This window comes from Terrapene carolina, unplaced genomic scaffold (assembly GCF_002925995.2).
Source record: "Terrapene carolina triunguis isolate 2854851 unplaced genomic scaffold, T_m_triunguis-2.0 Scaffold166, whole genome shotgun sequence".
NCBI lineage: Eukaryota > Metazoa > Chordata > Testudines > Emydidae > Terrapene > Terrapene triunguis.
This window is the reverse complement of record NW_020664517.1, coordinates 1,183,647-1,207,149: the sequence shown is the minus strand read 5'-3', so window position 1 is coordinate 1,207,149 and position 23,503 is coordinate 1,183,647. Positions and strand designations below refer to the sequence as shown.

The 23,503-nt window shown below is 51.6% G+C and overlaps 1 protein-coding gene across 1 annotated transcript in view; it reads right to left on the bottom strand.

The window, feature by feature from the left end:
* Window positions 1–20,277: 20,277 nt before the first annotated feature.
* Window positions 20,278–23,503, bottom strand: part of LOC113406933 (glucose-fructose oxidoreductase domain-containing protein 2) — a 32,348-nt gene continuing 29,122 nt past the window's right edge. Inside the window, exon 2 of the mRNA XM_026653846.1 lies at window positions 20,278–22,258. Coding sequence (XP_026509631.1) covers window positions 21,360–22,258 — 899 coding nt within the window. The 3' untranslated portion in view covers window positions 20,278–21,359. The remainder of the gene's footprint in view (window positions 22,259–23,503) is intronic.

The following is a 23,503-nucleotide window of genomic DNA, read 5'->3' as shown; positions in this document are numbered from 1 at the left end:
GGGGGAAGTCGTTAGGCCGGACACCCGCTGGCTGCCTGGGGGAAAGTCCATGCTGTCAAGTTTCATGAGACCATGAAACCTGCAGGCTTGAACTCCGCGGGGAACACGTTGCGGACGAAGGGGGGAGATGCGGATGAAGGGCTCCGAGCGAGCACTGGGCCGAGAGGGGGAAACGTAACCTGGCGCAGGGGAAGGGGGAGGGAACCACTCGTTCGCAGTGGAGTTGCAGGGGGGACCGGCTCCCAGGAGCACACCGGGACGCTCTGGAAGCCGGGTGAGGGGTTAGCTACACTCTGCTAAGCGGGTGTGGTCATTCCTTTACGGTTTGCCTGAGGCCCAGATCTGCTACTGTGACCCCCTGCTCACTCGGTGTGTCCCCCTCCAGTGGGGGCTAGGCCAGCTGGCGATTGGCAGCTCATGCATTTAGCTTCAGAGGTCCCAGGTGTGATCCCCGCTGCCAACACCCCCGTGTGGGTCGGCGTTACACTACCAAGCCCAGTGCCAAAGACACCTCTCAAGCCACGCGCTTGCTGGCTGAAGAGTGCCTTGTTTAGATTCAGGAAGCCCTGACACTAGAGGACACCGACACATTTCCATGGGAGAGCGCAGTGTGGCCCCCCCTGGAATACGCTGCAGCAGCATCGGGAGACAAAGAGCCTCAGCACGCAGGATGAGTTGAGGTCGTTTTGGGCCCCGATCCTGCCAACGCCTGCACGTGTGCTTACCTGGACTGCTGTGGGTGGGCCCACGAGTGGTTGCAGACTTGCAGCGTAAAAGCTGCAGGGCACAGACACCAATGGCGGCACGGACTCCTAGCACCAGAGCAGAGTGTGGTCCCTTCCTCCCCAGGGCTAGGAGATGAGTTGCCCATGGTCAGGGTTTGTAAACCTCACAGCATGGGGGACACCAAAGGGATAAAGAGCGCTGGTAAAGCCGAGTTGACCTGGGTGGAAAGCATTTGAGGCTCAAAGAGTTGAAAGTCAAATATTTGAATCCTGCTAGTCTCCCCTGGTTTGGGCCCTCCTGGTCAGGTACTTGGTGACTAGATGGGAAGGGCTTTCAGCATTCCCAGCATCGCCAAACCCTCATGTTCAGAAAGCATGAATCCGGCCTCCAGACCCAGGAGATCCAACCTTCTAAGTTAGCAATTTGAATAAGAGCGTGGCTTGGAGTGCTGGGCTTTCTGTTTGCCAGCGGGACCTGTCGGGTTCCCATTTCCAGGGTTTTCTCTGCAACCACGAAGGCTAGAACCATTCTTCAGAAAACAGTGTTCTAGTGTATTCACAGGACTGCAGACCCAGAAAACCCCCAATCATCAGGCGGCTCCGGTTAAAGCCGCGAGAGCGGGGACGCTGCATTCGTACGGTGAAACGATCATTCGAGTGGATTCATTCACTCCGGAACCTGGGTGGGGATACTTGCCAAGTGGGTTTCTATAGCGTTCAAATCTCTGTCTGCTCTGGTCAGACGAACCATGCTCAGACCCTAGGAGCAACCGTTGTAGGTGACCTGATCGTTCTATCGCATCTCACTCCTGAGCTGGTGGGATTCTTCATTGCAAAGAAATGATGGGCCTGATTCTCCTTTATACCAGGTCACTTTTAGCCCCGTGGCAGCATGAGGGGTCATTAACGTGCCTTCAGATGTAACTGACACCCACTGTGCGGCCCACGAGGTGTAAAGGGGTCTTGGTGGAACTGAGAATCCAAGCCCTTGGCCCCATTGCCAGTTGTTATCCGTGGCAGGAGACTGGGCACTTGTCCACATGCAGCTCTTACCTGAGTTTGGAAGTGGTCTAGGGCCTGCTCAGCCCTGAACATGGCTTGTGTCTGCACATAGCGTGAGTCACCCTCAGTGACCGCGGCAGCTATGCCCCTGCCAGCAGCCTGGGCTGGCACAGGCTTGGCTCCCTGGTGGTCTTTGCCATGAGGAATGGCCCCCCTCACTGCATCTGTGCAACTGGGGTGTCAGCCATTCCTCCCAGTACTGTGACATCCCAGAGTGCACTGCTCTGGGTGCATGTCTTCTGGGCACCCTCTCCCCTGCTGAAGCATTATGGGATAGTCGCCCTGCTTTTCCCATAGTTCACTGCAACACAGCTGGCTGGCCTGGCCGCTGTGGATACCCAAACACAGCCTGCACTCCATTGTGCTGTGAAAGATGCTGCTGGGTGGCCAGGACTCATCTGTGCTAGCTGTAACGGGGTCTTGTGAGGGGGCACAGGGTGGCAACATTCATAAAGCTTGACCTCCCTGCCCCCAGGCTGGGGGGCTAATGACACACCCCTGCGCGGAGTGCTCGGTGATCTAGGGCTAAGCATCATTATCAGACAGCAGCTCAAAGCCCGGAGGCACCAGTATCTGATGTCACTGATTGCCCTGTCCTCAGGCGATGGCCACTGCAGCAAGGAGTCCAAGCGAGAAGAGGCCTGGGGGGAAGGCCATGCCCGGACGCTTCCTCTCCCAGTTGGCAGCTGCACTGGACAATCCGACCATCAAGGCGCTGGAGGTAAAGAACGATCGCGCGTTTAGAATGCGAGTCGTCATGGGACAGGCGCGCTCGCAGAGCTGCGGCTGCCTGAAGCAGGCGTGTTCACAAGGGGATCCCGCCAGGCGCATGGGGAGCAGGGAATGCGTCTCCTCCAGCCGCGATGTGGGGCTGAGACGTGGCCAGGCCCTGTGGGAGCTGGCTCGTCTCCCCTGGGGAAGGGGCTGTGTCCCAGAAAGGCCACCTACCAGTTCCGTTACACTTCCACGTCGCCCTCGCAAGAGATTGAACAAGAAGAAGTGGCCCCCAAAAAGATGATTTTCAAAGTTTCCAGTTCATTCGTGTGAAAACCAGCTGCGTAATTTGGGGCTCACATTTCCCCTGGCTGCTTTGACACCTTCCTGCCCCAGAGGCCCTGGCCAGGGTTCCCATTACAAGGGACCTGCTGACCTGGCTCCCTCGCACTGTCCTGCCTCGGTAGCTGGCCGCGCAGCATTGCTGTTCAGCAGCAGTCTCACTCCCGTGCTGTTCGTCTCATAGCAGCACAGAGCCCTGGCATCCTACCATGAAATTATTTTATCCTAACGTTACGTATGTCTCACACCACAGAACCCAGCGTAGGCTCCGGGCTGCAGCACACAGGCCTCCAGCTGCCATCCAGGTCCTGTTGCTAGCCAGTCCCATGGCCTGGTGGGGGCAGGCTCTGTACTGCAGCACAGATCCATGGATGCCTGATCACTTATGCAGATGGGTTTTAACCGTAGCTTAAGCAATTCACAGTCCAGAAAGCCCCTGGCCACTTGTTCAATGCAAAGCTCAGCTTCCCCTCCAGGACCAGAGAGGAGCGGCACAGCCTGGGCTGTCATGGGGCTGGTCTGAGAGCTGCACCAGGCACTGAAGCCGGAAGCGTGGCTTTCATCTTACGCTCCCCAAGCAGTAACTTTTCGTCTTCCTCCCCAGTGGGACGAGGATGGGCAAGGAGTGGTCGTGAACGCCAAGCTGTACGACGAAGAGGGTCAGAAGCACAAAGAGCTCTTTCCGGAGCTGAAACCCCTGCGATCAGTCTCCGTGCTCCAGGCATGGCTGCTGACCTCCGGCTTTAAAGCAAAGGCAGCAAAGTAGGTTGGAGGGTCCCCTGGGGGCTGAGGGGGCTCATCCCCCATTGTGCCAGGCCTAGCCCATCTCCCAGGAGCTCACAGCCTGCAAAGAGCAGAGACAGGGCTGGGACCGAGGCCCTAACTCACACACAAAGGGCTTGGGGCAGGGGGCAGCACATGGCGTCCCCGTACCAGGCCTGGTTACACACTGGCTCAGACCTGTGTTCCGGTGAGAATGAAGTCGTTTGGCCCTGGGGTTGAAGCTGGGCAGGGAGTGGGCACAGGGGGAGGGAGGAGGTGAGAATTGCAGAGGCCAGAGTAGGAGGGGAGGGGACGGAGCAGGGGGGACCAGCACCCAAGGGTGATGCAGCAACAGGGCATTGGAGCTGAGTGAATGATGATGTCAGGTTGTGAAGGCTCCTCCCAGCTGCTGCTGCTCCTCTTGTGGGGGCAAAGGGAGGCTGTTGGGCCCCAAACGGGCCCTTCTGGGGCTCCTGCAGGGGCTGGAAGGCCCTGACTTGCCCTGTTCTGGGGCTGTCTGTGTTCTGCACCAGCCCTGTGCGCTGGGCTCTGCCTACCCTGCCTCAGAGAGGCTGCTGGACCTGGGGATGGGCTTTGCCATCTCTCAACATGGGAGACCCTCCAGGCTAGGCTGGGACTGGAAGGATGGGATGGTCATGGGCCAGCCTGGCACGTCCCAGCCATTCCCCTGACGGCACCGTTCGTTCAGCCCCAGGCCTGGTGGCACGAGGGGTGGAGGGACAGCTGGGGAAGAGTTTGTTGTCTTTAGCGCAATGGCATATGGACACCGGGTCGCTCGGGGGGCCTGAACCCTTTTGTCTCGGAGACAGAAGGTCCAGGTCAGTATTGACCCAAGGCCAGGACCCACTGATGGCTGCTGAGTGACCTTTCCGACATGAGCCAGCAAGACTGGTAGCCAGGGCTCATACCCACCGCAGCGGGCACCCAGCAGAGGGGCCAGGAGCCGAATGGAGCAGAGACTGAGCTGCCTTAGAGGGGCTCCCCTCCGAGCGGGCCTGCAGCACGTTGGCTGGGCACGGTAGGGGATGTTGGCACCAGCCCTGCAGGGGAAGCTGGCACAGCGGCTGTGGCTGTTCTGCGAACCCAGCTGTATTAAATAATGCCAGCTTCAGGCCCTGAATGACACGTCAGGAAATGGGCCCAGAACAGGTTCTGCTAACCAGTATCCCTTCTGGGACCATGTCAAGTAACTCCAGTGTCCAGAGTACAATTCAGCTGCACTGCAGCCTAGCAGCTCACCGTGACCAGCTTCTGCAATGCACACAGGCATCAGGCAGGCCTGGTGAAGCCTCTCCCACCGTTCCAGAGGAGAGGGCAGACGGCCAGACCACCAGAGGCAGCGGAACATGCCAGCCCGCTGGAGAGGTGCACCCAGGCTAGGGGAGGCAGCAGCACCAGGCTTGCTTAAAGCAGGCTGGCTAAAATGCAGATCCGCCCTGACCCTCTCCTAGGATCCAAAGCCAGCGCAAGGTTCAGCAAGGGTTGGGTTCATTTATAAACTGTTCTCTCGCGGTTAGGTCAGAGGGCACTGGGCATGGGATTCCTGGGTTCTCTTCTCCCGACTCTGCCACTGGCTTTGGGCACAACCTCGGTCAAGTCACTGCCCCGCTCTCTGCCTCAGTTTCCCCACCTGCACAAGGGGCGTGGTCCTACTTCTCTGTCTTCGTCAAGGGTTGGGGCACACCAGAGGGGCAGAGCATTTCAAGCTTTGATGCCTCGAGCTTCAAGCAGGAGCAGAATTGCCCAAGCCCGCTGGGAAATGCGCTCCCAGCCTGCCGGAGGGCAGGAAGGAGTCAAAACAGGGTAAGCTTGTTCCCGGGAAGTTTCCTGGCACTGGTGCAGGTTGTGTGGGAGGCCGGGGACACTTCTGCCCTGCCAGGGGCTGCTGTCCCTCTGCCCAGCAGCTCAAACCCACCGTCCCCTTGTCTCTGGCTCTGCCCCACAGGGCTGATTCTGCAGTCCACATTTTCCAGCACGCCGACTTCAGGAAGCTGCCTCCCAAGGCGGGGGAGGTGGACAACCCCCTCGCTACCAGGCAGCACAAGAAAGCCAAGAAAAGGAAAAGCTCGTCAGACCTCACAGCCAGCCCGGCAGCGGCTCTGCTCCCGGACACACTGCGCACGGACAGTAAGTGCACAAGACACACCACAACAGGCCAGCGCTGCTCGGAACCGCGCAGCCCCTTCCCGGCGCGAGGAAAGCGCTCGCTGTTCTCATTGTACCTGTAGGAGGCAGCAGGTTCCTGCTTCTCAGTGCAGGACTGCGCCTTTGTGGTGCTGGCTATGGCAGTATGGTGGGCTGGCTTAGGGCATGGTCGGTTGGCCCCCAGAGAAGATAACGGCCCTGCTAGTGCTACCAGCTAAAGGGGATCTCCTGTAGCTCAGGTAGCAGACGTGTGGTTTGGGGACAGACAGGCGAGGGCTCCAGGCTGGGCTCCCCGGTGCTGTGTGTGTGTTGTCGAGTCCGGGTGACTGTTGTCCCGAGCAGTGGTTCCATTACAGGATCAGGCTGTGTGTGTGCCTGACACATCCTCCACCAGCCAGCCTTGGCCTCAGGTCTAAGGGAGCAGCCCTGCTCGCTGAGCTGGGCCTGGTCTGCTTCCTCCTCCCCACAGACCCCATTGTACAGATTGGGCGAGTCCTGCCTCTCCCCAAATATATACAAGCAGGCACCTCCTAAGGTGCTGAGGACTGAGCCCCAGTGCCAGATTCCACTCCCCCTCCTCCCTGGTGTCCTTCCATCACCACCAGCTCCGTGCTCCTCCAGCCCACAATCATAAAATCATAGAATATCAGGGTTGGAAGGGACCTCAGGAGGTCATCTAGTCCCACCCCCTGCTCAAAGCAGGACCAATTCCCAACTAAATCATCCCAGCCAGGGCTTTGTCAAGCCTGACCTTAAAAACCTCTAAGGATGGAGATTCCACCACCTCCCTAGGTAACCCATTCCAGTGCTTCACCACCCTCCTAGTGAAATAGTGTTTCCTAATATCCAACCTAAACCTCACCCACTGCAACTTGAGACCATTGCTCCTTGTTCTGTCATCTGCCACCACTGAGAACAGCCGAGCTCCATCCTCTTTGGAACCCCCTTTAGGTAGTTGAAGGCTGCTATCAAATCTCCCCTCATTCTTCTCTTCTGCAGACTAAACAAGCCGTTTCCTCAGCCTCTCCTCATAAGTCATGAGCCCCAGTCCCCTAATCATTTTTGTTGCCCTCCACTGGACTCTTTCCAATTTTTCCACATCCTTCTTGTAGTGTGGGGCCCAAAACTGGACACAGTACTCCAGATGAGGCCTCACCAATGTCGAATAGAGGGGAATGATCACGTCCCTCGATCTGCTGGCAATGCTCCTACTTATACAGCCCAAAATGCCGTTAGTCTTCTTGGCAACAAGGGCACACTGTCGACTCATATCCGGCGTCTCGTCCACTGTAACCCCTAGGTCCTTTTCTGCAGAACTGCTGCCTAGCCACTCGGTCCCTAGTCTGTAGCAGTGCATGCAATTCTTCCATCCTAAGTGCAGGACTTTGCACTTGTCCTCATCAGGTTTCTTTTGGCCCAATCCTCTAATTTGTCTAGGTCCCTCTGTATCCTATCCCTACCCTCCAGCATATCTACCACTCCTCCCAGCTTAGTGTCATCTGCAAACTTGCTGACGGTGCAGTCGACGCCATCCTCCAGATCATTAATGAAGATATTGAACAAGACCGACCCTTGGGGCACTCCGCTTGATACCGGCTGCCAACTAGAAATGGAGCCATTGATCACTACCTGTTGAGACCGATGATCTAGCCAGCTTTCTATCCACCTTACAGTCCATTCATCCAGCCCATACTTCTTTAACTTGGTGGCAAGAATACTGTGGGAGACTGTATCAAAAGCTTTGCTAAAATCAAGGAATAACACATCCACTGCTTTCCCCATATCCACAGACCCAGTTATCTCATCATAGAAGGCAATTAGGTTAGTCAGGCTTGACTTGCCCTTGGTGAATCCATGCTGACTGTTCCTGATCACTTTCCTCTCCTCTAAGTGCTTCAAAATGGATTCCTTGGGGACCTGCTCCATGATTTTTCCAGGGACTGAGGTGAGGCTGACTGGCCTGTAGTTCCCCGGATCCGCCTTCTTCCCTTTTTTAAAGATGGGCACTACATTAGCCTTTTTCCAGTCATCCGGGACCTCCCCCGATCGCCAGGAGTTTTCAAAGATGATGGCCAAGAGCTGGGCCCCCAGGGCAATCGTGCTCCAAGAGCCCCGCTGCCTTTCCTAGGGCTGGTCCCAAAGAGGATTCAGCCAGGGGAGGCTCCCCCACTGCCAGACACACCCCACTTCTCCTTATGGTGATAGCGCCCCTGGGCTGTGCTTGAGATTGGGGGTCCCTTGCCTCAAGCTCTTCCCAGGCACAGACTCTAACTAGACACGACAGATCACAGCAGGGGATGGAAGGGTTGGTATCCCCAGTGCACAGATGGGGAACCAACGGACCTGCCTCAGGGTACCCGGCCAGTCTGCAGCAGAGCCAGGAACTGCACCGAGTCAGAGACTGGAGCCTTTGCCACAGAACCAGCCTCTTTCACAAGAGCAGTCGCTTCTGCACGGTGTGATCATGGGCAAGTCCCACCCCTGCCCTGTGCCTCAGTTTCCCCCTCTGTAGTCCCGGGATCGTGATCTTCCCTGGGGCCACGAGGCTTTGTTGCAGCCTGTTGGGGAGGCTCCCTGAGGGCCCAGGCCGGGAAGCAGGGGTGTGGAGTATTCAGTGTTACAGCGGTGGTGGTATCACTGCCCTAGGGAGACCACAGCGCCTGCGACCCTTATACCAGTACATAAACTACGACAACCCGGAGCTGAACAGCCCTTCGGAGGACGAGAGCGACACACCAGAGACAGCTGCACTGGGGGAGGCCGCTGGAGCCCCAGACAAGGCAAACACGGAGGAGTCAGAGGGGTCTCACCAAGCAGGTAACAGGGAGGAGCTGTGGCTCTGGGCCTGGGCCCAGCCATTGCTGGGGGCTAACACGGCACAGTTTGCGCCAAGGTAGGGTGGCTTCCGGCCAGGGACACATGGGATGAGGCAAGAAGGGGGTTAAAGTGTGGGGGGCTCATGCTGTTCCTTCAGGGGCAGCCTAGCTGTGTCCTGTGGAGAGCACGGAGGGGCAGCCCCCAATGCTGGAGCCTGAAAGGGGCACACGGACACGTGTGTGTGTGTGTGTCATTACCACCACTTTTCTACACGCGGGTTCCTCCCTTGGGTTTGTGGGCACAAGCACTTCGAAACATCTGCCCCGTTAGGCGGCTGAGGACGGCCCCAGCCGGATAGCACCGGCAGAACTCGCCCTGACCTTGAGGGAAACCTGATCCTGCTAAGCCAGGGCCAAGCCACCTGACTCAGCTTTTCCCTCCTCGCTCTCCAGTAGCCTTCAGCCCCAGCGCTCCAGGAGCTGGGGAAGCAGTGGGTTTGGGCAGGGGCAGGAATTAATCTGGGCCCCACTTACATCCGGAGAGTAACGTCATCAGAACCCACAGCCTTCTCCAGAGCTCCTCACGCCTGCAGCACTCAGGGCTTCCCAACGCTGGCCGAGCATCACCCCTTCCATGGGGGAAACAGGTGCCCAGAAGTGAAGGGACTCGGTCCAGGGCCCGGGGCACAGCCAGGAGCAGAGTCCAGGTCTCTCACTTCCCAGTGCTGTGTCTTAAGTACTGCACCATGCTGCGCGGTTGTGAAGTGGGGACCCGCTAGGGGAGCAGCTTATGGACTGAGTGCTGTGAGCCAGCCAGCCGTGTTCCCCTGTGCGGGGGCAGCACAGCAGCGACTGGCCAATGGACAATTCTGGGCCCAGAGACGGCGGTGCCCATGGTTGCAGGTCTGTTCTCTGCCCAGGAAGCCTGTTGGAATAGTCCGGACTGTGCTCCAGGTTTGAGTGGCTGAGCTCAGCTCTGGCTGAGGGGCGACTTGGGGTTCCTTGCACCATAGCCCTGCTCTCAGTGGGTGTCTCGCTAATGCTCCATCCTGCCTGAGCGCACCAGAGCAGCGGGCAGCACCGCGTGTCATCCGCGGCCGGAAGGGAGGCACGCTGCGGCTTCTGGCCGAGTGGCTCTCAGCACGAGTGCAGGCTGGGCCCTGTCACCGCTGCTGGAGTTCGCTTCCATTGCTCCCCATGAGGCCGGGTGGGCCAGGCCCTAGGTGAGTGGTGACCCCTTTCACACAGCAAGCTCTGAGTGTGACCCCCCTTATAGATTAAAAACACTTGTTTATATTTAACACCATTATAAGTGCTGGATGCAAAGCGGGGTTCGGGGTGGAGGCTGACAGCTCGCGACCCCCATGTAATAACCTCACGACCCCTGTGGGGTCACACCCCGCAGTTTGAGACCCACTAGCTCCTGAGCAAGCCAGGCAGGAAAGAAGCCTGCTTGCACAGGCCAGTGTGCAGAGCTCTCAGCCGGCCATCAGCTCCTCCCCCAGGGACCCGCTGCAGGTTTGGCTTGTGCTTTGTAAACATTAATAGCCATTTCCAGCTGCTTTGATGAGCACTCCCTGCATGGCGGGGCAGAGGTCCCACTGCTTCAGGAGGGGAATACAGTCAAAACGCTTTGCCTGCTTGGAAGAACTGCTGTGGGTTAGGATTTCCTCAGCCTACAGCCCCCCACCCCCCCGGAAACGGGAAGAATTGCTCTTCCAGCCCCAAAGAACTGACTCCCTTTCTCTTAGCTCAGAAGAGCTCTTCTCTGTTCCCTGCTGACGGTGCGGCCCATGGCGGAGTGGAGCCCGCCTGACGAGCTGATCACACTCCCTCGCCCACCCCCTGCCCCCACGTTCAATGCTCCAGGTCTGGGCGCGTGCCGGTTGGCAGCACAGCAGCAATGAAGCCGGCTGCCCCCACCTCCCCAAGACCAAGGGGGAATGAAAAGGCCAGGTTGTGTCGCTGGGGGTGCTTTCAATGCAGACTAAAGAGACAGGCCCAACCGGCTCCAGCGCTCAGGGTGGTTTGGGGTTGGGCGCAGAGGGCTCATTGGTACCTGGGATGGATGATGAGAACTCCCCCCTGCAGGAGACATGAGTCCAGATGCTCTTAGTTGGTGGGTAGCAGCAGGGAAATGATCCATCAGGGGTAGGGTGACCAGATGTCCCATTTTTATAGGGACAGTCCCATTTTTGGGGACTTTTTCTTATATAGGCGCCTATTACCTCCCACCCCCGTCCTGTTTTTTCACAGTTGCTGTTTGGTCACCCTAGTCAGGGGCAGGGTACAGCCAGGCTGTGCGTCTGCTCTGGGATGGTATGCGGGGCATTGCTCAGAGGAAGAGCCAGGCTGGCCCTGCCCAGCCCCCCCATTAGATCTGCACGGAGAGAGGCTCCCTCGCTGTGGCCAGAGAGGCATGGCCTGACTAGCACACGTCTGGGGAAAGGACCCAGGACTGTCAGAGGACAGGAAGACAACCTCACACCCTGCACAACACCTGAACGAGCAGCTCCTGTTTATTCCTACCACAGAGGCTAGAGCACCCACCTCCTGATTCCTGGGTCCAGCCCAGAACTCCTGCCGGAGCTAGAGCAAATCTCTGAGAAAAGCCCTCGCACAAGAGGGGGGCGGGGGGTCCACAGCACTGAGCAACATTGGCACAGGCACCGTGCCTCAGTCGCCCTTTTGCCTGTAAACATACGGGAAGCATTAAAATGCTCCTAGCCCCTCGGATCAGGAACTCTGAGAGCGCCATGGAAGAGAGTAGCCGTGGGTGGGCCGGGGAGGCGCATGTCCCCCAGGCTCCAGGCGGATCTAGGAACAGTGGGAGGCAAGGCTGAAACGGGGAGTGCAGTAATGAGGATGATAGAGAAGAGTCAGGGAGTGACCTGGGCTGGGCTCTTGTGGACGTCAGGGGTGCCGGGCAGCCGACTACTGCCTGGCGTAAGGATGATGCTTTGAGGCAGAGCCCCAGAGCTGCCCTCACTGAAGCAGCCATGGAGTTCACGACTCCAGCCTTCGTGTCCTTGCCGTGCCCCAGGCAGGAACGAAGTGGCAGAGTTTGGGTCAGAAGCTCTCCGCCTCAGATGGGAAACCCATCCCTGCAATACTAGCATCGCGCTAAGCACTGCTCCAACTCCAATGGCGGCTGCGCAGGCCAGGACGGGTCTGCCCCGGGTCTCAGACTCAGCGGCAGCCATCGTGTGGGAGCCAGTGCCAGGCCCTAGTTATAACAGAGGGGAAGGGAACGGACGCACAATTCAGACTCTGCCCTTCATGCAGGAAACGGGCAAGGCTCTAACCTTCTTTGTGTTCCAATCACTCCCCATTAGCCTAGAAAGCTGCAAAGCATCATTAGGGCTTCAGCACATGCAGCTGAGTGACACTCAAATTGCAGCACTACCGCCAGGCATGGGACCTGCCCTGGAGAGGGCACAGCTCCCTGCAATCCTGTGACGTGATCCTGCCACTTCTGTTCCATTTACAGCTGTAGCTGTTCCAGATAAGCTGTTCCCACCTGGTCTACTACCCCCCATTTGACAGCAGTCTGTCTTTATCCTAGATTCTAGAGGGCCTAGACAGACAGATTAGAACCTCTCCCAGCAGAGGAGCCCCTTCAGTTCCCATCTGAAATAGTCACCAGCTGGTATTCACCTTCCAAAAACTATTCATCCTCCCCACTCCTGCCCTGGGAGGTAAGCTCAGGCACCCACCCGTCTTGCGTCTCCATTTCAGGAACGAAAAGCGATAATCCAGAAAGTTGCTCCCCAGGAACTCCACCCCAGGCAGAGGTCGACAAGTCAACACAAGTCGACATCGACAAGATGCTGAGTGTCTGTGCAGCTCACCTGGTGCCACCGCTCTCACCGCAGTATAAATAATCACACAGATTTCCATTTCCTGCCTTGTCCGTTTAGCATAAAAGAACCCTGGGACTGAGCATGTTGACTTTCCGCCTTCTTAAAACTCTGCAGTGAACCCTTAAGATAGACTGGCCTTTTGCCAAGCGGTCCTGGTAAAAGCCACTGTCTTTATAATGCTACTGCATCTCCCAGACGCTGCTCATCATGGTTGGGAGGAGCATTAACCTTTGTGCCTTTTTCACTCATTTATGAAATAAAGGGAGACTTTAAAACTGCTGGCTCTCAGAGCTGTCTAAAGATTCAATGCACCATTGTCACTGGCTTAGTTTGGGCCTGGAGCAGGAGTCAACAGCTGATTGAACCATAAATGTAATCAGACTCTTCAGGCACCAAGGTTCACTTGGGCTGTCCTTCCCCGGCAGCAGAGAGAGCACTTGTTGGAGGAGATGGCATTAGAGACCTCCCCAGCCACAACGTGTTGCACAAGCAAACAGCAGGTGGTGACACGGCTTACATAAAGAGGGTGGGTGGTTGTGCAGCAAAATCTCCTCCCACTCTGCCAAGAGGTGGGGTGGCCTGAGTCACTTTGGGTTGCTGGGGTCAGACTGAACACTGCTTTGGCCAGTGCCCCATAAGCTATCACCGTTAGATGGGAAGCCCAATACCAGCTCCAAACACAAAAGAAGCCACTCCCGGTTATCCTGTCTTCTCTCACTCCTCTTGTATGTTCTCCTTCCCTCCTAGGATTCCTATTCCACTACTAGACTTGCTGGGGTCTATCTGGAATTGTTTTCTGAGTCCCTCTCTCCTTTGACGAACAGTGTTTCATTTAACTTTTCCACTCCAGAATACTTTTATTCCTTCTGCTGTACGAGACCATCTTGGCATTTGGAACACTGGCAGAGTCAGTTCAGGAATTACAGCTTCCAAATGGGCATAAAGTTAGCAGGAGATAAGCCAGAGAGATCCTCTCTGAAGGAATGTGACATCTGCTATGGGTAAGCTCCACAGGGCTTATATTGTTGGTTTTACAGCAGCGCCTAGACACAGACTGAGATCAGAGCCTCATTGTGCTAGGCGCCTTACAAAGAGACCCACTCGCCATCTACTTCTCCTTTCTCCTAATTAATGAATTTGCTTTCCTGACCACAGCCTTATAACAACTCACAAGGCTGTCCACATGGCCAGGTTTATTGCTGTTTGCACAGCCCCAGGCTATACACAGGGTCAGGTTAAACCAATTTGGCTACTATACCAGTGGCTCACCCCCATCTTAAAGAAATATAAATAGATCTGTATCTACAACCAAAACAGACAGATAATTAAATTGTAGCTATTAACCCTTTTATTGAAAAGAGACCACATGCTTCTGAACAGTTCTAATTAAATATAAAAATGCAAGTAAAACCACGGAGCTGAATAAATACAGCAGCAATCCAGCTACCAGAATACAGTAACTCCTCACTTAACGTTGTAGTTATGTTCCTGAAAAATGCAACTTTAAGTGAAACGTTCCCATAAGATTTAATGTAAAAGCAGGGGGTTAGGTTCCAAGGAAATTTTTTTGGGGCAGACAAAAGGCATTCTATACTGTACAGTACTGTACTGTGGTTGGGAAGTGCCCCTGGCTTACCCCACACAGGCACAGCCTGCTGCAGGCAAGGACACTAGGAAGAACCTTCGCAGCAGCAGCAGGTTCCCCGGAGAAGAACAGGCGCCGACTTTGCTGGGAATGCTCCAGGCCCGCCTCTTCCTGTCCCCACTCCACCTCCTCTCCGGAGCACGCCGCATCCCCGCTCCCCCCCCCAAAGGACTTTCTGGGAGGGATGGAGAGGGAGGAGTGGAGATCCAGCGCTTCCCCGCTCCTCCCCCTCCCTCCCAGAAAGTCCTAAGTGAGGGAAGCGCTGGGAGGGAGGGGAGGAGGCGGAGAAGAGGAACTTGTGTAATGCTCCCTTGTAAAGTCACTGCTCTTCCACAGAATCTTACAAGCAGTGGACAGAGCAGGCAGCCAAATGACGTTATAAGGGAGCATTGCACAACTTCAAATGAGCATGTTCCCTAATGGAGCAGCGTTGTAACTTTGAAACAACATTAAGCAGGACGACGTTAAGTGAGGAGTTACTGTATACAGCTCACACAATGATAAACATCATTTTAAACCAGGTAATTCTCAAATAGGCGGATGGTTCTATTTACACATCCAAAAGCAATGTCTACAAGAGATTATTCAAAGGAGCCAAGATGGTTAAAAAAGCTACGTGCACTTGGGCTCAGCTGCAGTGACACCAGGCTGAAAGATGCAAGGATTAAATGCTCAAATTAATTTAGCCCTTGCTGTGCAATGCAGCGTCGTTGCACCATAGACTGATCACAGGCCGATGGGGATGAAGCTAAATACTGCAGGCAGGGAATGCTAGAATCACAAGCGCTGCTGAGAGCACCCTTAAGAGAACTTTAATAAAAAGGTGCCCGGGTGCATAGACTATGTCCAATGCATGCACTTGCTGGTAATTTGGGGGCAGAATGAGCTTGAACCTGTCCTGGGCAAGAGGCAGGCAGCACGGAAGGATGCTAATTGCAGGCTCTGATCCAGGACGAAGAATCTTTCTGGATGCTTTCATCCCTTTATGAGACCCTTCAAGCAGCATGAAGAGAAACCTGGGCTTGCAGAAGGGTTTAGTTTGAGAAAGGCTGATCCCAAACACCTGGGGGACATCCAGAGAAGGGCAATCAACCTTGAGTCTGGCAGTGGGATAACAGCTTGAGCTCTCCTGGTTAAGCTGGAAGGCCAAGACCACCTCAGGGAGGAAGCTTCAGCACGTTCAGAGAGCCAGTGTCTCCTTGTGGAAGTGAGGACTCAGGGAGCACAAGCCAGTGCTACAAGCTCCAAGGCTCCCCAGGCTGAGGGAAGTCACTTTCCAGAATGTGAGAGTGAGTGGAACAGCAAGGATGGGTCAAACAGCTCAGAGCGCAGGACACTACCTTTAGGCTCCAAAGGACACAAGACACTTAATACTCCTGGGGGAATTCTGTGTCACTGCGCACGTGCAAAATTCATGACCCCAGAGAACAGATTCTGCCGGGGAGGCACCGCAATGACACATCTTGGTCACCAGCGTTACCCCTGACTCTCCCAAGCCTTTGCACTGCTTCCGAGGGGTGAGGGAAGTTTCTATATTGTAGTTTAAATTAATTATTACTCCAAGTTCTTGACTAATATGCCTAGTGAGGAATCTATTTGTCAAAAAACATATCCTGAATCTTTTTTGTCGTCCACATTGTTACAAACATACTTGCTGACAGGTATTTTGAAATAAATTACCAAAATAACTGAAACTGGCATGATTATATTGTGTTATTTTGACAAATACACAGAATTTTAAAATATTGTGCACAGATTTTTAATTTTTTTTGGCGCAGAATTCCCCCAAGAGTAACTTAACAGGGGGGTTAAGGTAAGACACTGCCTTAAGGAATCTGGTTATGATGGCATGGCCCCCCCACTGGGAAGCTGCCTACAGAGCCCTATAGGGTGGAAGCCAGGACCCTTAGGGAAGCAGATCTGCTCTAGTTCAACAGGAATTATTTTGGGGAAGTTCTCTGGCCTGTGTTATACAGAAGGTTGGGCTACATGATCACAATGTCCCCTTCTGGCCTTGGAATCAAACCTATCATAGAGTCCTCCCTCAGACCCATCCTGGGGGAGCTCCAGGACAGAGTGGATTCATGGCCAAAATCCTATGGATGGCCAAAGAAGAAAGAACCCTTCGCCTGGGAATGGTGATAAGAACCAAGCCAGGGATCTCTAGCTTCAAGAAGAAGGAGCATTTGAGAGCCAGGCCCTGAGTATGAGAAGAATGGGACCAAGTGAAGGGTCAGAATGGTCTTTTCTGTCTGGTAGATGCAGACGGAGGCCTGGGGACAGCCAGATGTGGTATGCGAACCAGGCTCCTATAGGCCTTCAGAGGCTAGGCGATTCCGCAAACACCAATTCTCTTCTGCTTTCTTCACAACCCAATGTCACAGAAGGGAGGGGTGGTGTAAGCTACGTCCTCCACCCACAACATTTTACACCCAGGCCTTGGGAGTGGCCAGTACCTGGGAAGTAGGGAACTGCAGCTTGACAAGAAGAGGTTGACTGAGGGAAACCAGGACCAGGCAGCAGTAGGACTGAACATCTCCTAGTGAAGGGGCTATTCCTTCTGGAAGGAGTTGTTTCTGGCTCAGCCCATCTGCCTGAAGATTCAGACAGCCAGGCCCCTGCAGGACTGTGAGGTACCCTGGCTAGTTCTCAGCCCTGTGCAAGAGGATGTTGGATTCCTACTGGAGGGAAATGCTCCAGGTCCCATCTAGATAATTCAAATAGGCCACCTTGCTGATGTGGGTGTATGCTGGGGAGGATGCAACTGTGTGAGAGGAGGGGGATCTCTGAGGACTGAGCGCCAACTTTGGGGAGACTTTAAGGGCAGGGATGCTGGAGGGTAGGAGGGGCTGGGAGCTCATGTGTTGAGTGAGGAGGCTCTCATGGGAAGTTTTTTTCAGAGCTGAAAGGATCAATTGCTGTGGACCACAGGGCAGCAAAAGCCCTATTGATCTAGGCCGGGGCTGCTGGATGGAGTGCAGACCCAAGACTGTGTGTGAACTCTGACCTGAGTTCTGGTCCACCTGTAGGGCCTCTCCCTGGGTGTCCAGGATTATGTGGGAGCTGTCCTGCTGCTCCCACAGAGTCCATGTGGGGGCTACTACAAAGGAGCATGGCTGCATGGGTCAGAGCAGCTCAGTCCTTGCCCAGGCTTGGCTGCAGCAACTGGGCACAAGGCCACAGGGGGATGGGGAAGCAGAACGGACCTGCCCCCAGCACCGCAGGACAGGCACAGGAGAAGCTTTTTCAGACTTTCCTCCCTGGTTTTCCTGGGAAGAGGTTTCCTTTGTCTTGCCTTGGGACTGAGATGAACAGAAGGTGTTGCTGCTTCCAGCTAGGCAAAAGATATGGGGAGCCCACCTGCCCACCAGGTGGAGGAACTAGATATAGAAATACTGGATCCACATTGGTTACCACCTGATTGACTAACAGCTGTGGTGCACTGGACTCATTTGTACATACTGGTGGCAGCCACAGTTCAGAGAGAGAGTATGCCTGTTGAATTTCCTGGGAGTGAAGGAGCAGGACTTTAAAAGGCTCTTGAAGCTACCTAGCACCCAAGAGCAAATTTCTTCTCCTGTAGCTGCATCAGAAATTCTGGAAGTGGATTGAATAACTACCAAAAAACCCTTTATTTTATTGATTCCCCCCCCCTTTAAGTCAATACAGATATAAGGTGCCAAACTCAGAGCTGGTGAAACTCTGCCAGAGAGACAGCTGCCAACTCCAAATCTGAATGAGAAGTCTTCAAACCACCACCAATAAGGAATAACCAGTTTTAAAACCTGTAAACACCCTCTCCTCCCCTCCAGTAGAGGTCACTGTACAGCAGCAAGACCCGGATTTAGAAGACAAGTTAGTCATTCTGTAGTTCTTTGCTCTAGGGTACATATTCTGAATCAACTGGAGTGGAGTTATGAAACTTGGCTATACTGCACACAGCCAGAAGCAAAGGGTAAAACTTCATAACTAGGATGGTTTTAAATATGATAAAGCTTTGCTAGACTGGCTAACACAGCCCTTAGAAACCTATTACTCTGCACAGCAATCCAGTACCAAAGGTACACCTGTTAGGATTAGATCTTTAGTCCGTGAACATCAAACATTGATTTCATTCTACATGGAGACAGACAAAAAATATTTCCATTGATATAATTGAAATTTACAGATAGACAAAGTCAGAAAAATACTGCTTGAGAACTTATTTGAGTTTGATTTAGGGTTATTTACTTTGTATATTTTGACATGTTATATTGACAATTTGTGTTTTTGAATCTCAGTGTCTACAGCTGTTAAATAATCATCTGACCCACCTCCCCACTGTCTGATTGAAATTGACAGAGCTCTTTAAAAATACTTAATACACCAATGTAGAAATGATCAAAAATTTAAAAACCAAATTCTGCCAAACCTAACCACAGGTCAGAAAAACCTGTAATTTAAAGAGGCTCATTGTAGTTTTAACTATTTCTGTACTTGTAATTAATTTTAGACAGTACCTGGTCACAATATATTTCCTGTTACAGAACACGTCAGACTTTCCTGGAAACAATGGCATTCTTTAGTTTTCCTATTCCCCTGCAACATACAGTATTTCTTTTGTAACAAAATATCAGCTACTAAAATGATGTTGAGACATAAATAAAATAAAAGCACACAGGTATTAGATAATCTCTTCTCTCCCCTCACCCATAGCCCCTTTTCTTTCCTCTTCCCATCTCTGCACTGGACTTTTGGCTAAGCTTGAATGGAGGGGAACAAACAGGTTGAAAACAGCCTGCTTGACATATGGTTGAGTTCTTTCCGCTTACCCTGGAAATAGGAGGACTTCAATTAGCACCAGTTAATTAGTGGTTTTCTTCTATTATTCTGAGTTTAAATACAAAATTAAGTTTTCACAAAAGACGGATGTGACACTCTGTCCCTGTTCCACTTGTTGATAATGCAATCATCTAGGCTGCACAGATGAATGCAGCCAGAAATTATATATGATGTGTATTCTGGTGGGTCAATTACACATCACTAGACAATGAAGTAACACTTGTACGTTCAAGGATACAGCTGCGGTTATGGTTTACTTACATAATGAAGCTAACTTTAAATAAATTGAAGACTCAACAGATGAGAAGACCAGCATCAGCTGAAGCCCTCCCGTAGTGGGGCTGAACCCCAGATCCCTGAGCCCCGACACCCACGGCTGAAGCCAAAGCCTGAGCAATGTAGCTTTGTGAGGGCCCTTGTGGCATAGGACCCCAGGCAATTGCCCTGCTTGATACCCCCTAATGCCGGTCCTGGCTTTTACATGCAGAAAACCAGTTGGTGTGGCACAGGTGGGCCATGGAGTTTTTATAGCATGTTGCGGGGGCCTCAGAAAGAAAAAGATTGAGAACCTCTGCTATATACCATGGTCTCTAACTCATATACACCCATGAACTTGTGATGTAACAGCTTGAGGACTAGAAATAGTCAGCAAAAGGGGTAAGGGGATACATATCCCCTTTTCACATCCTACTCTCACCTGAGAACAAAGCAGCACCAAACGAAGGGAATTCCTCAGGCAGCCACTAGCCCAATCTCTGTGGACAGTTGCAATGAACAGACACTAATGGTTCTACAGTGGGGTATTCTTAACCGCCCTGAAACACAAGTTACAAAGGAGAGGTCTGTGCCAGTAACAGAAAAATAATGGTCTCCTGGTAACCTTTGTTAGGGGACTTTTCAGTTTGTCTAAAAAATAATCAGCTCTATGAAAGTCTGTCCTCAGCCAACGTAAATGTTTATTGCTGTAGAAAACAAGTGAGAGACACTTTTCAGAAAGGACCATTTAATGAAAAGGTTATGTTTGCATGTTAAGGCTTTATATAAATATACAGGGTTAAAACCTAGTGGGAAACATTAAAACATTCAAGTAAACAAGATAAACTCAATAAAAATTCTCTCCTTCTCAATGACAGCCTAATGAACAAACATACTTCTGGGATGGAGTGGAAATTCATTCAAGATCTGCCAGCAGCACAAATTATCCCCACTGGGTACAAAACTATAAGGGGTGTGTGTATGTGGAGGGGTAATATTATCCAGTGTTCATGATTTAAAACAGGCTCACCCAAACCGAAGGCCATCACTGCCCTAATGATTCAGTCACTGTTTTCTTTCCTGTGTACTGTAGTGATCCCCTTGCCGGCACAGAAGAGTATAGTAATGGCATATTTCCTACTTTTTCATCCAAGTTCAAGTTCCTAGAAGGTTTAATGTTTTCCGGTCTCATTATCAAATAGATAGCATATTAAGGAATCCAGATGCACCACCTAGTAAGCTACTGGGGGCTTTACTACATCACATAGGACTGGAAACACTGATGTAGATTTGGCATACATGCTGCCAAGGCAGTGAACACAAATTCACAATTGGTCTGGGGGAGGGAAGTTGCGGAAAAAAGTTGACGTGAGGTATTAGTCTCCTAAGTATTTGCTATGGAGGAACAACAGTCACACAGATGGAACAGCAGCTGAAATAATCATAGTGTTCCAACTCGTCTAATGATCGCTGCAGAGACTTTATCAATAATGTCAATGGAGAATCCGTGGGGTAATTAGATCCCAATTTAAATTCATTTGAAACATTCAGCACACTCACTGTGTGCAGAACACTAAGCCTGATCTGTATCTTACAGACTTTGCTCTGTCCCTTCTCCTCTTCTGAATACTCGAGTTTAGAGATTTGCCATGTCATTACACTTTTCTTTATTAAAGTTTTACAAGCTGAAGAATAAACTTAAAAAAAAGTCAGTGAAAGTCCTATTAGTGAGAGCAAGAACAGTACATACTCCCTGATCTTGCTCTACTTGCTCTCAGATTAAAATTGTAAAAAATAACTGAACTATGTGCAAGAGGGACTGTGTCCTGTCTCCCAACAATCCAACAACAAAAGATCCCTCACTTCATTTTAGCTACTGCAAGTGCAAAGGGCAATTCAAGTTTTCCTAACAATCTCCAAAACAGAAATTCAGCTTTAAAAAACAAACTAAAAACCCCATCAAAACCCAAAAACACTTAAAACTCTCTAAACGAGTTTAAAAACAAAATAATCTGCCCAGGGAGGAACAGTTTCATCAGACCATGACATGTTTTACCCACAAGTATGAAAAACCAAAAGTATTAAATAAGAACCTACATGTCCTAAAAACTGAGAAACTTCTATAGCTACATCTGGACATCTTCAACTGTTCTCATTTTCCATAGTGGACACCAGGAATGTTTATATTTTATAGGTTATTTCTCTGAAGTGCCTCACAAAGGTTTTGATTGGCATCTGGTTCCTCAGTCATCACTTCCACAGCTTCCCACTCCCCAGACCTGCTGGATTTTTTAATGGCATCTACTACACTTTGCATATAGAGGCCATCTTCAAAAGAGGCTGCCATGGAGACTGGTTTGTGATCCCATGTCCGACGGTCTTCCTGGTCTTGGAAAGACAGTCTCAATGCTTGCACCATGTACACCATTCCTTTCAGGTACAGCAAGGGGATGTCTTTAAACCCCTTGTCCAGAAGGCCTGTGTTGATGGTCAGAGAATCTGTAAGCAGTAGTTCCTCTTGGAATGCTGTATTCTTCTGCCCATACAAATCTGTCCCACGAGCTATAAGGCGACCTGTGGACCCAACAATCATGACTTCGTGAACAAATGATCCAGGCATGTTAAAGTTGAGAGTCACAGTGCTACAGACACCTCCAGTCATAAGCATCTGAAAAAAGCAGAAGTCATCACTAGTGACATGACGGATTCCACTGATAGCTGCGTTCTGCTTCACAAAAGTCTTAAGCAAGCCATGGACCTTCTCTGCCTTCCTGCTGGTTAGATGAGTTAAGAGGTCTATAATATAGGTGCCCATTGTGTGCAGTCCACCTCCTCCCATTAGTTCATCACAGATCCAGTTGTACTTGTGGTTGAGCAGGCTTCCCCAGTACACTCGCACATCACAGATCATCACATTGCCTATGTAGTGTTCTTCTATTAACTGCTTCATTTTGACAAAGGCAGGCAGGAAACGGAGGACATTACCAACAATGCTCATCAGCTTGGGGTAATATCTGGCAGCTGTAACCATTCTGAAGGCATCCACAGAGGTAGCAGATTTCTCACAGATTACATTCTTCCCAATACCTGCAGACAACAAGAAAGACGTGAAAATTCTTCCATGGAGGCAAAATATTGCTTTGAAGGTAATTTGCTTGTGCAGTTAAGCTAAAGGCACTTATCAGATTCCATTTCATTTTTTAAAATTACTAAATAGCATCAACTCTTTTGTCTAGAAGCATGTGCCAAGATAAAACATACAGAGCATTGTCAACAATTACTGGGACCAGCTCTGTTCAACAGATTCATAAATGAGCTGGAAAAAGGGGTAAAGAGTGAGGTGTGTAGCCAAGTGGACTAGCTCGCCTTTATTATATTCTGCTTTGCATTAGATTCAGCAGTAATACAAGAAACCTACAGGCCTGTACCCTGTCAGACATTAGCTTCAACAAGTTAGCATAAGGCCTGAGGCCTATAAACTTTGAACAGAAACTTTGCACAGATAAATGGCCCAGCTGAAAATAGTGTTTACGGGGAGGTTTGACCACGGGTACATGATTCTACCACAGAGGTGTCCTGGAAACGAACTGATGTACGTAACCAGCACATAAGATACATCTAATGCTAGCCCCTCTCTCTCTCTCTATGTACACACACACACACACACACACACACACACACACACACACACCTTTTCTTATAAGTTTCTTATGGGTTTTATTATAATAGGTTTATATTTGGCTATAACCAAGGGACCTACAAGCCACGTTTGGTATGTTAAGCTAGGACAAAGTTAGCATACGCATGTTTGGGACCTTTCAACAAAAGATGGTGATGAAATAAAGCGTAAGGTCCATATATGGCTGTGACCTCTGCCATAGCTAGATACAGGATGCATTGAAGCAGGTTGGCATAGGGGCTTTCCTAAGTTCATATCCTTTTAAACTTAACAGATACACCACAACTTGGAACTTGGAAAGAATCAAAATAACTGGTTAGGACAGAAATAAAAATGTGATACCTAACCACAAAATGGCCATGGTAACGAATTGATGTATATAATAAGTTGAGATCATTGATATACTAACCTATAAGAAAAAGACACTTCAACATTAGTAAGGTGAGGAAATACAAATAAGGAAAAAGGGAAAAATCCCCTACTGAATATGCATCAAACATAGCGGCGTCAGCGTAACATATTATAAAAGTGGCACCCCAGCCTAGGGGCAGTAGGAGACAGAGATGTAGTCCTTGGGAGGTGCCAGAGTGATGGCCACTGGTGATGATGGGGAAGGTGATGGTGATAAGGAAGATGATGGCTAACATTTCAGG